This window comes from Osmia bicornis, chromosome 5 (genome assembly GCF_907164935.1).
Source record: "Osmia bicornis bicornis chromosome 5, iOsmBic2.1, whole genome shotgun sequence".
In the NCBI taxonomy this organism is placed as follows: domain Eukaryota; kingdom Metazoa; phylum Arthropoda; class Insecta; order Hymenoptera; family Megachilidae; genus Osmia; species Osmia bicornis.
In genome coordinates, this window is record NC_060220.1 from 1,871,780 (window position 1) to 1,888,144 (window position 16,365).

Below are 16,365 nucleotides of genomic sequence, written 5' to 3' on the forward strand. Positions count from 1 at the left end.
CTGTTGATTATTATGGAACAGTAAATACATAACATTTTAGAAAGGTAATTTTTCCAACCACCTTATGTCAAAACAAAATTTATTTCAATGAACAAACTTCAACTTTACAATTATTTGCGAATCAATAGTGTTATACAATCGATAACTATAAAAGAAATCTTAAGACACGTACAAGCCTAAATTTACTAAATCTAAATTTAATAATTGTAGTACTCGCGCAACCAGAAATAAGATTGATTAATAAATTCGATAAACTCATTTAGCAATTGTACGTACAATTTCACGTCTGCATTATCATAGCGTCATGAGAAAGCAGTCTCGTGCGTAGCACCTGAATAAAAAAAAACTTCAATATGTACATAATTGTATATGCCCGTAATACTTTGTTACTTTTATTCCTTACAGCTACAATATCGTTGTTACGATCAAAATAAACTATCGTACTATCAAGTTTTGTAAGGCACAGATAAATATGATTTATATTAAAAATAAATGACGCGACAGTGGTATTTATCACCGGCTATAAAAATATGAATAAATTTTCTTTTAACACAGCAACATGTTTCATTTTTTTTTAAATATTCCTTTTTCTCTTGTTTAATGAATGGTCACTGCAATAATGTATCGATGAAATGACGAACACGCATTTATATCACATATATTCTTAATCATCATCGTTCTTCAAAAGTTGATCCAAAGGATTTGGGCCCATTCTCTTCGGCTTAGTGGTTGACGCTTTCTCTGTACTCTCAGCTAAAATAATTATTTATAAATTTATAAATGATTATTTCTAATCGTTCAAGTGATGCGTGTTTTAAATTCTAGGAAGCGTATACTTTAATTAAATATATAATTACATGTTGTAGGGCGTTGAGCATTTAGACAACTGAGCCACTCTGTCATACTTATCCTTCTGTCATTGTTGATATCACAGTATCTAGGCAATCTTTTGCCACATCTTTGAAGCTGCCTATTATTTGCTACCATTGTGCGAAAACTTTTCCATTCTTTTCTCTCCAAAACCTGTAAAGATAATACATATACATATATTGTTAATAAGAATTTGTGTACAATGCAATTAAATATTTATATATTAAAAAAAAATATATCAGCATGCCTTATTCTTGTTTTTATCCAGCATAACAAAATGCCAGGTCGCTATTTGTTCCTCTTTCGAAGCTTGCCACTTGGCTGTCGTCTCGTCAGAATCCGTCCCAGACGCCTTCATTTTTTTCTGCATTAGGTCCATTAAATCTCGTAGAAACAGCTGTTTCTTTTGTTCTGGACAACCTGATGCATCACGAATACATATTTTAAAACATCTGATAGAAAATGATCAATAATAAGAGATATTTTAAGAAATGAAATGTTGATACCTTTCATGGGCCTGCTAGGAGTGGGTACAGGATTGCAATTTGGAGTACGATCTTTCGAGGACGTTCCAGGAATTGGTTTACCAGTGTCTTGATAGACACACCAACAGTAACCTGAATAACATTGCACTCGATGGTATCTGCCATCAGGTGTGCATTCAGGTACATAAAATTTCTCCTGGGAATGTTGCCTCTCGTCCTCCAGTACGGATCTTCTATCCGTTAAACAATCGTTTGCTGCAAATTTTATAGTTACAATAGTTGTAAATAAAAGTATGTTAAATAAAAGTAACACTTGCCATCGCTATCTTCTTTAGTATCCATTGGATCATCGTTGAACGTTGGTCGCGAATGTACTGGGGCAGGATTGCCTTTCAACACTGTGAAAAATGAGAAACCATCATACCAACGAAATTTTTCAGAAAAACAGAACAACAATTCTCTCTCCTTTGATTATATGCAAAGAAAATGTTTATAGAAATTTTCTTTCCTCTGTACAGCTTGCACTGCTTTCGCGCAGTTTGTTAATACAGCAGTTAATTTGCAAAAAAAAATATATATATAGATTTTTATTTACACACACGACAAATAATTTTGAAAAACCGTCACCACCCGACAGACGATAAGTTCTTTCACTCTTTTCTCTTTGTACAAAACACATGCCTAAAGAAATCAAAATAAAAAGCGTTTTATGAATGATCAAATATTCCTTTACCTACAAGGGAAAATCTGAAGCAAGAATAAAATTCAAAAAATCATGAAACTTTGTAAATATACCTGCTATCAGAATTTTCCCTTATTAGCTCGATTTACAGAATTTTCATTTTTCATGAAATCATGTTAATCGATTCGAATGGGTGGTGACGCATAAAAATCAAATTGATGAACGAAAGTATCGTGATTCATTATAGAAGCACATGGTTTTAGAAAGAAGCATTGTCACGTTGATTCGATCGTTCCACGAAACTTGGACTAATTCTCCAAGAAATATAAAGATCATAATATGTAATTAGAAATTCCAGAAAATAACAACGTACCCAGTGCTATATCACTAAAGATCCTTAAAGAATCCGTGAATAAATTGGAGAAAAAAAAAAAAAAAAAAAAAAAACTAACGTGACATTGCTGTTGGATTTGCAGAACTAGGACTCACCTTGGTCCGTGGCCCGGGTCCTCTGGGCCTCAGGGACCTCGGGGCGCTCGTCTGCGGGGTTCAGCGACAAGAACAAACGTACTAAATGATAACAATGATGTCACTCAGCCGACCGGCTTTACCTATATGTACAATGTTTTTTTGTCATTCGCGCATCGCAGGTTTTCTAGCAGAGCAGCGAGCGGTGGCGAACATTCAACAGGGATGTGTTCGTTTATTTATCAGGCAGCAGTTCTTTTCTTTCTTTCTGTTCTTTTTTACTTTTCACCCAAAGTATAACGCAACGTTTATGCTTCTTTATACGAATGCTATAATTCTCCCCTCTTTACTGATAGCGATTCATGCGGTCTCTTAGGCGCGTCATGCGAAATACGCGTGAAGAAGGGACGTGCAATTAAGGAACTGATAGAATTAAAGAGCTTCCGCTAATCTACAATCTCGTTTTCGGTTAGTTTCACAAAATTCTCAACTATTTCAATCGGCGAGGGTGCTACAGGAGGTACATGCTCCAATGCCGCAACGAGGACGTGGCGCAACTATATATTTAATAATATCTAACTTGTTACATTAAAATTTTTAATTTTTTTTCTCATTATTGGATTACGGAGAGGCGCAAGTTAGACTCTTGCCACAGGCGCTTCATATCCTCGTTACGGCACTGACATGCTCCTCGGGGTTGAATTCTCGCTAAACAAAAGAAACGTCGATTTTTAATTAGAAGGTGGAATAAGTAAAGAATTGATTGTCTGAAGCTACGATACGATTCTCGGGTCAGCCGAGCGGAGGCCCGAAGAATGTTGCATCAAACACGATTGACTTAACATGCAATTGACCACAATTCTACGTATCGACCAATCTCTACTCGCACTTCTACTCTGTAACATTTATTTATGCTGATCGTTCTTCAGGATAGTTTGAAATAGCGTTCGTTTGTGTATCGCGTAGGCGGGGAGAGGGATTTACAAAGTCGACGAATTGCGAGGGCGGTGGTTCTCGCGGACCATCCGCGAGGTCAATTGCTTCAATTCTACGGTAGCCGGTCACAGTGTGGGCAAACTTCCGGCAGGATTCACGAATGTTAAGCTGGAACCGACACCGTAAAGAGAGAGAAAGAGGAGCGCGAGACATCCTGTCCGGTTGTAATTTATACCGCGATTTAGACGCCGAGACGACGTTCTTCCGGTATTATCCTCAAACGACCCGCAATAAGCAAGACGTTTTCACAAATTTTTATTTATTACCGGATCCGTCCACGCGTACGGTCCCTGGTCTTTTGCGGTATCGAATTGATGAAAAATTATTTCTAATCTGTTCTACAGTCTCAGAATTCGGAAATAAAATCGAGAAGAATACAGGAATGCGCGTAAGAAAAACATCATAACTCGAGGACCTACGAAGCAAGAGGAAAAAAAATATTTATGCAAATACACCACGCCAGAGTGGAAATAAACTGTAGAATCGCCGCGGGACTCCTCCACGTTTTGCTTCAGATTTTTTTTTAAACACGCCTGTGTTACATGACCAAAAAGAGGTTCTATAGTTATCGTACGCGGTATTAAAATGTCAAACGATCGTCGAAAAGAAGAATGACAAATGTGGTCTATGTTCGTGCCATCCAGAAGCGATTGAAAGGCACCCTTCACCCAAGAAACGAGAAAAGCAGAGTGCACAGTAATTTCTTCGTAGCCGATTGTTACTCGGATAGACAAGATTAGCGCGTGTTAAGCGGCGTTAAATAAGAGCGTTAATCTCGATTTACGATCGCCATTAAGTTGTACTTGTGAATTTACAATATTCGTTGAATATTCTATTTAACCCTAGGACGTCCGAGTCACTTTTCACCTGGCTTAGCCGTCCAAAAGTTAAAACAGTATAAACTTAATCGCGACAATTTAAAAATAAATATGGATCGTACATCGAGCTTAACAAAATGGTATTCCATTTCTGCGCGAAAACGATCTTGGATCCTCTCTTTCGTCTTTCCTCGAATAATTATTATAAAGAAGAGACTGCACGGTAGGATTTTAAATTACATTTGACAAAGAAATTTTGGCAAAATTTCCGAGACGAGAAAAAGGATGAAAGATCGCTGATCGCGCAGTGGTCGTCCAAGAGGACCAACAAGTTTCTCCCTTATCGTTTGAAAAGCACGTGCACCACGTGTTAAACTTACGAGTGAAGTCGTTCGCAAGGCAGGCACCCCATTCTTGCCTGGAGAGTTTCAAATCTCGATTTAGGTCGCACGTGCGGGCGAACGTGCGAGCACATTTCTTCGGCCTTACCGCCTTCTTCGCTAGTCTCCTAAGCTCTTTGTACTCTGCCCTATCCAGATAGCCATCCCCGTTTTTGTCGAGCGTCACGAATTTCCACGACAGCACGCGTTCCACGTTTTTGTCACCTGTTGGGGACAATCGATCGTCAATGATTTTAACATTAATTTCCCATCCTTTTCCCAAAATTCTCACCATCGGCAGAAATGTTAGTCCGTCTGTATTCTATTTTGAAGTTCTCGATCAGGTTCCCGTTGAACTTTGATTTCTCAGCTCGATCGCAGGTATTCCTATGCTTGCTGCTGTACTGCCTTCGCTGTTTCCAGTTCGGCGAGCGCCTTCTTTGGCCGCTCCTGGTGGAAGCAGCAGATCTGGGACCAGGTTTCAAACATCTTGGTCTTTGGTGTCTTACCGAGGTGTCGGGCAACGGTCTGCCCTGCGGCGTCACGCACCAACAGTACCCGGTTTCCTCGTGACACTGGACCGGTGCGTAAGTGCCATCCGGACGACAGACTGGTCGTGCACCCGGCCTGGCGGTCAGTCTTGCGGAGAAGCACGCTGGTGTCTCTGGATGGACAGGTTGAATCGCATCGTTTCTCGTTAGACGTTATTTTACATTTACAGAGGAAGATGAGAATTTTTAAAGATACACTGATTTAAAGGCTTGATTCGAATACTCGGTTACACGTGCAATTATAAGATATACAGTAGTAATTACTAACATCGTATGCGAGGAGAATGCATCATCCTACCTGGACAAGGGCCAGTGTGTTTGATAAGAATAGACATGCCTTGACACTGCTTCGAAATGACCTGACACTGACTCGAATACGTAACACCGTCGCTCCCACATACCGGTGTACTTGCACCGTCGCTCATCGTGCATTCGGCTATCCTTTTCCTGCACTCCTCCTAAAACACACAACGTAAGTATGCATAGAATTACAAAAGCAATTACATTTTTATACATCAAACGGTGAATTTTAATTGGGCCTGCCCTGAGATTTCGGGGGTCCGAGACGAGCTCTGAAAAAGAACCGTTTCGAATAAAAAGAAGTAGCTAAAATAAAGTTTATAAAATTAACATTGAAGTTTGTTAATATACTTTTGTCAATGAAATCTTCTTAGACTTTCTACGCTTCGCAATACACTATTTGATATACAATTTTGATCTGATTAAGATAATGAAATGAAATCAATGAATGATTCATAGGGTAATTTCTTTTACAAGATATATTGCCCATTTCCGATGACTAACATTAATGAATCATTTTTCAAACTATCTTTCGCGTAACAAATGTGTTCACATAATTGTGTCTCCATTTCACAGGGACACGATGGAAGGATACGAAGAAAGAATATAAAAATTAAAACGTTTCGTTGTATGACTAATTCTTTCATGATTTTCCTTGAATCCATCGACATCGTTTGGTGTTCCAAGAAGATTGCTAACGCATTATGCTATCTTACTCACATCCGTGAAATGAATTTTCTCTTACGGCCATAATTGGTGACCAGAAACGACTCGTACACACTTTTGTCTAGAGATATAAAAAGAAAAAAAAGAACGATGAATGTACAAATGTTGAAGATTAATAAATTGTACAATATGTTGGATGGAAAGATTAAGATGAAAATTAATCAATCGAAAGCTACTTTACTCTATAAATGATTCATTCGGAATAGCATGGAACAGAAGCGTCTTTAAGCAGCAGTAGGCGCCTCTGTCAAGCAACGAAGGCGCCTCAAATCCATCAGAAGAGGCGCCTGTATCGTTACGTCATGCATTTGCATTGCACGGAATGTGAAAACCGATTTACAATCTTAAACGCACCACCGTGTCGGTAATTACCCTTGTTGAAATGATTTAATGTATCGCCGAGATATGCTAAGCTAATTATCGGTCATGAAATATCGCTATCTTCTCGATGTGATCGCTGTTTTGCTCTTTCTACGAGCTATGCGCTGATTACATTAAGAAGATCAATTGTTTTTCATTTAATTAGATGTCTTCCGCGTGTTTCAGGTAAAGAATAACAAGAAAATTGCTTCCTGAAATTTCAACCTGTTCCCATCTAATTTACTTACTAACATATGCTAATGAACCATTTCTTTTGACCGTGCATCGGTGACGGTCGTAAAACGATTCGCTACGATTTACGAATTAATCGTCAACAAAAATCACGCTTAATTGTTCCAAACAGTTCGATCACCCTTGCATCGGTATGCAAGACGTAAAAAAAAAAAAGAAAATTGATAACATGATTTGGTGCGGGGCGAAACGGGTTTTTCGGCGCGTAATCGCGCGAGCCGAGTCATTTCCTTCTGGCAGAGAATAAATTTCAAGCACAGCCTGCTTCGAGCCTTGTCCAGCCAACTCGAGAACTTGTACCAGCTCGATTTCTTCGATGTCGAGGAGAAAATATTACCTTCGTCCATCTTTTCATACTTCAGATAATAATTACTAAAAAATAAAAAAGAAAGAGCTATCAGATGTGTGTACAATGCGGATTGATTAATTTGAATTTAGAATGAATGCAAAGATACGCAAAGAAATTATAAGAATCGTATGTTTTAAAATTCTTCTTCTGTTTCGAATTTTTTACTTTTCACAGCTACTTTAAATAACGTGGCTACTCGAAGCTCGAAAGATTAATGGTCCTTTGTATTACGAAAGAAAATTCGTAGAACGAGGAAACGTGTTAAGTGATTCGCTTGTACCATGAATGGAAAATGTGCGAATCGTTCAAGTCCTCGCGAATTATACGTGTTAGCAAATGATCTTTTGCTATTCCAACGGTGTTCCTAACCGTGTGGAAGCGATAATCGGCTTCGAATATTTAAACAACCGGGAGAGCTCGCGCTTCTACGTTACATCAGTTGCGTGCACAAAAATTCAGGTAACTGAATACGAATTCACAATTAACACCATTACTTGTCGCCATCGAAGATGAGAAACTTTCTTCGACGCATCTTTCGCTTAACGTTAAGAGGAGTATTAACAAAAGCTTTACATGGTAATTCTCGTTAAACTTTAAGCTTGAAATTGGTATACCATGAGTGCCATTTAGTGACACTTTTATGTCATCAAATCTTGTCAGGCTCGAGCAGTAACCTGATATTAAGGAGCGCTAAGACCTTATTAATCTTACATAATTTCTAGTAGGAAACACGTAACTCGGAATCCAAGAATTTTTTTTTAAATCTGAATTCTCTATTATGGTTAAAGACACGTTACGAGTATGTGTACGTGTGTCTAATGACGGGGTTCCAAAGAAGGTGTCGTTTCGACGACCAGAGAAACACAGTGATTTGTCCGTGTCTCTGATTACAACCTCGCTTGTAGAGGTGCTTGAAAATAGTGATTAAACGAGTGGCCACTTACAAACCACCTCTGTATCGCTCATTATTCTTTATGGTACTGTATTTTAAGCTTTGATCAAGTTTCAACAATACGCCATTGAACGGCTCATCTCTCGCAGCTTATTCTACCACTTTGCATAATGATAAATAAGTAGCTTCTCAAGAACCTGAAAATGAAACGAGATTAGAGAGCTGTTCGAATGATTAGACTCAAAGAGAACAGAGATATTCATAAGAAAAAAAGAAAAAAAGAAAAAAAGAAAAAAAGAAAAAAAAAATTATACAAATCTTCATGCACAAGCTTCAAAGTCGTAAAACAATAAAAGAAGATGTAATTAAGAGTGACGAGAAGCGACCCTGAGCGACCAATTAATTTCAAGCAGACCACAGTGTCATTCCGTTTCACGCGGCTAATTAGAATTCGTAGAAAGAGAGTGAGCCGCGTGTGCCATGTACACGACGACACGTAAATGTAAATTTCTGCAAACGAGCCACGACCACCGCGATTACCTGTTGCACCTGTTATCGATCACCTATATGTACGTTCCCGGTACACTTATGGTTTCATATACGTTTCAAGTTTCGATGCAATCACGTGGACAACGTGATTCGCGTAAATTCAAATCGACCCTGTTTCAAGCCGGTTTATCGTTGAGAAAATGAAAGAAAAAAGAAATAATAATTCTAAGAACATTCATCATGCTCGTTTTGACCGTTTCTATTAATATCAGATCACTGCGGTTACAGCGGTTGAATTATGCAAAGCTTTCAAATACGTAAGTAAAAAGGAAAGTTGATTGATACGAACACGATAGATTTCTTCTTCGATGATTTTGAAAATGAATTAAGAATTTGTTCATAATATTAATCATTTCCTAATTCAACCCCCAACTAAACTAAATAAAAAAGAAAAAGACTCGTCGTTTCGAATCGTTATAAATGATTATTAATTAGCGAAACTTGTCAGTCGAATTACCAGTAAACGAGCTATTCCTGTTAACGGAACGAGTGTTAATTACCGAGTCATATCTTGACGGCGCCGTCGTCATTGACACGCGCGCCAATTATTATCGGAGCACATTTTCCGCGGTAGTTACTATTAATTGTAGGCTCGAAGCAACCGTCACGAACCATAATGACCGCTACCGGCAACTGGAACGTGAAAAAAGAAAAAAAAATAGATTGGTGGTACACAGTGGGAGAGATAGAAAAATATGTATGTTCTCTTAGGCAAAAAGGAACAAGATGAAAAGAAAAAAAAGAAAAAAGGAAGCGTATCAGCAGGTTGGCGCCATGCGGCAATACTTGCCCCGCAGTTGACACCAACAGAATTGATTATAGAGTAGAGACAGTGGATTGATTTGAGCTGAGATAAAAACTTAATATTACCTAGCGATCAACGATCAAGGTCCTGGCCAGCCTCCGGTACCAGATTGAATATGAAATTGTGTAATTTTCCTTATTGAATATTTCTGACGATATTGTCGTTTCATCTCATTTAGAAGGATCTATCGTCTTTGTATTTTTCGTGCCTCATAATCAATATCGAATACGATTGATAAAGATCAATTTTGTATAATTAATATTCATGATGTAGTAGCTTCAACTGGATCCCAAATGATCCATTTTCTTCCAGGATGATTTTTCAATGATCAAACATTCAGGAACAGCATTCCACATCAAATAACTATTGTGTTATTGCGATTCTAAATGTACGATCAATTTAATTGCTTCTCGTTTACCGTCACGTTAATTGCTACTCGTAGGATCGGCATCTATGCGGCTGAGGTAGCTAAACGAACCGCTTCGTGGTTTTTATTCAGAACTCGCTGAAAATTTCATCGATAATGATACGGGGATAGACTGGAGCGAGAGGAAGCGAAAAGCTGACAGGCTACGGTGAAATATATCACTTTTGTGTAACTCTGAGACAGTTGTGCAACCGCGACAGAGAGGTTGCTATTAACGTGAATAGCTTCGGAGAATCGAGGTACACGTGCACCTAATTCTCCATTCGCAAGGACGAGTAATTGTATCATGAGCTGTTAGGTTTTGGATTTATGTCGTTAACCCATCCACGCCGGATGTAAGGTCATTCTGACCCAACCGCAGAGTAAATGATTTATATCTGAAGATGCGCATCCCGGATTTAATCATATGCCTCTTGATAAAAATTGCATATCTTCTAACTTTTCAAGATACCTTTTCGCAAACGTTAATCGCTTCTAATGGATCTTCAGTCCTTTCTAATCGAACAATAATGAAGAAGCTTCCACGGTGGATGCAAAAGGCAGTCGAAGACGCAAAAGGTAAAAAGGGGACTATCTGCTAACACCTGAGCATTCGGGGTAAGCTCTGCGTGTCGCAATGCACACGAGAAGCTGCACACGTGTGTTCATCACGAGTAGCAAGAACAGGAGAAAGAGAAGAGGACCTCGTAAGATATTGGCTCTCCCCAAACAGGTTTCTTAGACACATTCTTTCTGGGCTTGATACTCGCCATTGGTGCAGCCAGCTTTTTATTAATTATTACCCATCTCCAAAGGATTAAGACACTAAAGTTCCCACCATTGTCTATTTTAACTCTTGAGCATCGTTTCAATTAAATTTCACCTGAAATGCAAATCAATAAACATAAATGGATGCAATTGAATCACACTGTTAATATCCTAATAATGCTAATATCCTTGGGTATAGTATTACTACAATTTAATGATATCGTTAAGAGAAAGGGAGAGACTAGTGTTTCTAATGTTACAAGCGATCCTGGCTATCGTTGGGATGCTTGAAATCATTGCCTATTAGATTCTCAATATTATTAAGGCTATTTAACATACTAAATGATTATACTTGCTAATCAGACTATTGTATATTAATGTCTCTGATGTTTCTGTTTGGTTTAATGTATCAAATGTTTGTAGCGTTTCCGGTATTTCAATTGCTTTTTTAATTGGAATTAATTAATATCGTTTATTATTATTTTCCATCAACTGCAGCAGCCTAAAAGAATTCATTTCATATTATTAAAATTGCAATTACAAATTCATTTAAAAGAAAAAGAAGAAGAGAGAACAACTGTTGAGATTAGCATAAAAAATTCGGCAAGACCAGATGGAAAGTTCCTGTCTGACATTCGAAATTTTAATCAGAAATATATATACATATATGTATTAACGACGAAGATGAAGGAATGCAGGATAGAAAAATGAACACTGGCCAGAATGGAATTCCCGAATGAATGCCATTTCATTGTGTACCGACGAAATTTCAATTTGCATACCGAGCGACCTTTGCTGATTAATGACGCGGTCGAATTGGATTTTGAAGGCCGATCAAAAGACGAAATGCGTTTAGAGAGAATGAAAAGAAGTGGGATGAGTTATTTATCGGCGCCAGCACCGTGATGAGAGCGTGTAAAGTCGAAATGGAGAGGTGAAAAAGAAGAAGAAGAAAAAAAAAAAAGAGACTGTCCGGATGCCGAGTGTGCCCACGTACGAATTCCATACGGTGGCGGATCTATGCCTACGTAAGTGGTCCCGAGATGTTGAGTATGGAAAAAAAAAGTTTGACACATTCCACAGGTGTGCTTTCTTCGAGGGGTATAAACACTTGCGTAGCGGTAAAAAATCCATACCATATGCGGTCACGTTATGGGATTTATTAGACTAAGAGTATTTGGAACGTCTGAGATGATTTGATGACGCAAAAGTACTCTTCTAGTTGCTCTATTTTTCAAAAGCAACAAAACTCTTCCTCAAAGTATTCATTATTTCCTTAGGAATTCAAACGAAAGCAATCTTTCCTCGTCCTTCTGCAAGCCTATTAAAAATAGAATATCAAATGAAAATTAACATCAAAAAACAGGAAAGATTTGTAAGTAATTGTTATTCAAGATGGGTGAAAATTCTGCTATCATGGAACCTCGCTCTCCCTACGTTGTAGGGAACTAGTTTACTAACAATACCGGAGGAAAGAACAACGTAGCTAGACACTCGTACGCTTTTATCGTAATTAATTCGATAATGAACCACCGAGAGCTGCATAAATAAGTAAGATTTTCTCTTTAGCGGCTGCTCCATGTTCGATTGCACCGTATCTCTGCGGTGAAATTGATTACACCCTTTCTCTTTCAAGGAAATATTGAATTTCTATCAAGTCTCAGGAAATAAGGAAGACCCTTGAAAAGAAAGAAAAGAAAATGTTAAATCAGATTCAAACCAAAAGACTTTAGAAACAAAATGGGAAGAAAATTATTATTGAAATATGATATAAAGTGATTGAAAATGAAGAAGGTATGGAGTGTCGCGGAAGAATCGTTGTTTGGAAATGTTCTTAGAATACGAGCGAGGAATGCAATAAAATTTCGTAACAAGAAATCAAAATTATCTTGTACAAGTGTGAAAGCAGTGAGTTATCGGGTGCTCCACATAATTAAGTTAGCAACGAGCATGGTACACTGAAGCTTCTCGATTAATCATTAGCAATAAGAGAAAGAGAGAAATAGTGTGATACAGAGAGAAAGATATATCATCTATTTATAATTGTATTAAAGAAAAAAAAAAAGAAAAAGGAAGAAGAAACTGCACTGTCGGATCTTTAATCGAGCATCGTATTTACCTTTCTTCTTTGCCTTTTGCAAACAAAAGCGTATTTGTATCGAACGGCGGGACACATAAAAGGCCGAGGCTCGTAGTGCTAATAATTTTTTCTGTCAAGCAACCAACGTAGAAAAATGTTCCTTCGGTGTTGGTAGAAACACTGTTTCTCCTCGTACTTATCATGCTGGCGAACTGTGTCTAATTAATAAACCACCAACCGCGTCCTATGAACACCTTCTAACTACACAACGAACAGTTTAACTGGCTAATACCTCTGGTAAACAGTTGCACTCCTGTATTAACACTGGTAAGATAAATGATCATATTACATGTATTCTCATGAATGTTTCTGAATATCTTGAATGTTTGGGGTCATAGATGACACAAATTTAGCCCTTTTTCAGATTACAAGGACTGCAGTGGTAATCCTAAATTTTACAGGCTTTAATATAACATTACCTATGTTATATTTCATTATTTCATAAAATTTTTAAGTATCGCAAGGCAAATTAATTTGCACTTGTCAATGAAGACGATAAACCCATATGCGTCTTGCTTTAACATTCTGATTTCTCCAAATGCGGGTGACACACCTGAACAACCCAGTTTGCCGATGAAGGATCAATGGGCATGATCCTACCAGATTATGAATTACCTACATCTGTGATCCTCTGAAATTATACGGATATCCGATCACTCACCTTGGCCGTAGTGATGGTGTTTGCAGTGGCATCGAGGTGGACGAAGACGTAGAGGAGGATAGCAGTGCGTATCATCGGGATCATCATCATCGTGTCCTCGGCTGGTGGTACGTCCTCGAGGGTCGAAGGACCGAAGCCACGCACGTACACGCACGCCACTCACACGCACTCACTATTTCTGGCACATGGCATCCTTCTTTTCATGATCTTTTCTCTGCACGCTTCCTCCTTCTTCTTTTTACCGATTCGTCAACTCTGTTTTGCCACTTTTTGTGTACCGGCTCGTTTCACCGTGAGCCTTGATTCTCGATTACGAACCACGACGAGGGTAGTTGCGTGGAAACGAAGACCTCGACGATAAAGGACGCAAATGTATGTCCAACCGTGGCAACTGCCGCCGAGCAACTGGCACTTGCTCGCCTGCTGGAGCAGCCTGTCTCGGCTCGGCGGCAGACTCCCCGTTGCACTCTACGCTACTCTTCTTCGCTATCAGGAAATTTCGATGGTTTGAAATCCGACGAAAACGGTGCTCCATCAATTTATCGCTTGTGGTTCGGTCACTTTTAAATTTGACTATGAACTTAATCTCATTTTGCATCGTGTCTGGGAGTAAAAATTGAAAATTGAGCCACTATTGAACTATAATTTTCTTTTGAAGATTAAGATCCTCCCTCGTCCAGATTACAAGGACATGCACACCTAAAAAATTTTGAATGTTAGTATATTGCAAAGAAATGGAGTATTAAAAAAAAAAGGTGAAGAAGAATAGCACTCCAGGTATATACGCGTGTTCTTAAAGTGCATAAAAATACTTTACACTGAAAGAAGGTGTGTCTGGAACATTATCATTTAATTTCTTTATATTTGTTTTACGTGATCTTTTCGTTTGGTTCCTCTGAACGAGATAACGGAAGTATCGTCTTCTGTTGTAGGAACACACGGTGAGAAACATTTGTTCACAAATAGTACTGTTTTGAATAAACAAACTATGAAGTGAGTTTATTGCTCGTTAAACAGTTTAATGATGATAAAATAAATATTGAATAAATTACATTGTTATGAAATGATGCTTTTTAATTTAGAATTCTTTAGCGAAGTAATCCTTCAATTATTTTGTTAACGAGATACAAAGTTATGAGCATACATTTGCATAATTTTTTACCCGAAGCGTTTACATTGTATGTTATACTTACACTCTTATTTAAAAAATGAGTAATATATTTCTTGCTATCTTGCCTCCTTATCGCGTCATAATCCTAATGGCAAGTTTTTGTGCTGCTGTATGATCTCATTGATGTTCTACCATTTTGCAAAGGTAATAAATGAAAACAGTCATGTTTCCTGATTTTAGGTGGCATTAGTTACAGAAAAATCCAATCTGAAAGTTAATGACTATTCCAGATGGAATCTAAAAAAAAAAAAAAATAAAATTAATGATATGTGATTAATGCAAATACATAACTGAGAATTTCAGACTTGTACATTAATGAAACTTACTGTCAACACAGTAATCAATCTACTAATTAATACAGCAATGACTTTCTGTTTTATGAAAGCAATTACTATAACACGATACATATACAATGAAAGGTACTTGCGTTTTAATCGAACCGAATAAAGCGATTTCGACGGAGATTTCGCTTTCTTCCTCGTGGGATACAGAGTTTCTAGGTAGTTCCGTGCGATCGAAGATTCATGAGTCATCGAGAATTCGAAACCGATTCAGAACTGGTTGTTTGGTCGATGGAATGTAGCTTTTAACAGCGAGCAGTCGAGCGCTGGCCGACAGAAGGGTGTGAGAGGGTGCAGGCTGATCGTATGCGTTTAGGAGCGGACGTACACCTGTGCTGGGTCCACGTACCTCATTAAATTTCAATCGGTACCCTGATTTATTTCCTCGATACCTGTAGTTCGCGCTTCCATAGCATTCGGATCGAACTGTCCTTCTGGAACCTGGCAAAAAAGATTTGGAATCAGAAAACAATGTTGTCGCATCTTGTGACTAGAATAACTTAAGATTCTTCCAATTTGTTTTATTATTAATTTTATAAATTCTAATTTGAGCGCTTTTCAGTTTATTGAGTACGGTAATCACTTCTTTGGTAACGAGAATAATACTTGTTTAATGAGTCACACTTCAAATTAAAGCTCTCAACGAACCAAGAAATCATTCATTAACAAGGTAAGTGGTACTAGAAGCTAAAACTTTGCGATAGAAAACACTTTGACAGTCAAGTGTTTTATGGAACCACTTAAACTAATTTCAATCTAATGAAAGGAAGCTCAGAAACATAATACGGTCTTAATCTTCAAAAGCTAGCTTCAAAGAAAATGATATTAGATTGGGAGTGAAAATTAATTATAGTTCGTTAAAACGTGTTAAATTCTTGGAATAGTGACTCGTACCTAATAGCATGGAAATAAACCACGTTTCAATTTGTACTCCCAGACATGATGCAAAATGAGATTAAGTTCACAGTCAGATTTAAAAGTGACCGAACCACGGACTCGTTACATCAATAATTCCAAACGTTGTCGCGTGCAAGCAGTATCTGTCTTCGGGACACCTGCTCAGGACAAGCAAATACAATGCTGTTTAATCGTCCAGAACGATCGAACTCTTCGATTGAACTTGTTCCACTGGTAGCTGTTGCGATCGAGATAATAACTTGCTATTGCTACCTACGTACTCATGGCTGTAATTCCTTCCTGGGGTTCGCTGTTAAAAGCCTCTAACAGTTTCATATCATCATCGATACTGATACAAGGATGTGTTATTAGTCATACCTGTAGGAAAAATGTATTCAAAAGTTATCGTGCATAATGATGGAAAAGAAAGATCGTCTGACGAATAATTGTAAATTTCAATAATTAGAAGAAGTAATTTAAATGCAATCATTCGTGAAT

The 16,365-nt window shown here is 38.0% G+C and overlaps 1 protein-coding gene and 1 long non-coding RNA gene across 5 annotated transcripts; both read right to left on the minus strand.

Annotated features, from left to right (window-relative positions):
- Nucleotides 1–62: 62 nt before the first annotated feature.
- LOC114871007 (SPARC-related modular calcium-binding protein 2) lies at nucleotides 63–14,099 on the minus strand. 3 transcript variants are annotated; one of them, XM_029176375.2, is made up of 10 exons: nucleotides 13,459–14,099; nucleotides 5,549–5,708; nucleotides 4,992–5,363; nucleotides 4,700–4,924; nucleotides 2,527–2,577; nucleotides 1,673–1,753; nucleotides 1,377–1,610; nucleotides 1,118–1,290; nucleotides 858–1,023; nucleotides 63–753 (listed from the first exon to the last, which is right to left on the minus strand). In XM_029176375.2, the coding sequence occupies exons 1-10, from the start codon at nucleotides 13,546–13,548 to the stop codon at nucleotides 665–667; spliced, it is 1,641 nt and encodes a 546-aa protein (XP_029032208.1). In that variant the 5' UTR covers nucleotides 13,549–14,099; the 3' UTR covers nucleotides 63–664. The 3 variants fall into 3 exon arrangements, with proteins under 3 accessions (XP_029032208.1, XP_029032207.1, XP_046141627.1); XM_029176374.2 differs by having other exon boundaries at nucleotides 2,527–2,607; XM_046285671.1 differs by lacking the exon at nucleotides 2,527–2,577.
- Nucleotides 8,252–12,054, minus strand: LOC114871011. Of its 2 annotated transcripts, XR_006829381.1 has the most exons (5): nucleotides 11,794–12,054; nucleotides 11,010–11,159; nucleotides 9,549–10,772; nucleotides 9,179–9,311; nucleotides 8,252–8,326 (listed from the first exon to the last, which is right to left on the minus strand). It is a non-coding gene; the product is annotated as an uncharacterized LOC114871011 (long non-coding RNA). The 2 variants fall into 2 exon arrangements; XR_003788456.2 differs by having other exon boundaries at nucleotides 11,010–12,053.
- Nucleotides 14,100–16,365: the final 2,266 nt, after the last annotated feature.

Coding starts and splice junctions, on each gene's coding strand:
- LOC114871007 (XM_029176374.2), bottom strand. CDS start 13,548: ATGATGATGATCCCGATGATACGCACTGCTATCCTCCTCTACGTCTTC. Junction 5,364..5,548: donor ACACACTGGCCCTTGTCCAG/GTAGGATGATGC, acceptor CTGTCCATCCAG/AGACACCAGCGTGCTTCTCC. Junction 2,608..4,699: donor CCTTGCGAACGACTTCACTC/GTAAGTTTAACA, acceptor GTTATCATTTAG/TACGTTTGTTCTTGTCGCTG.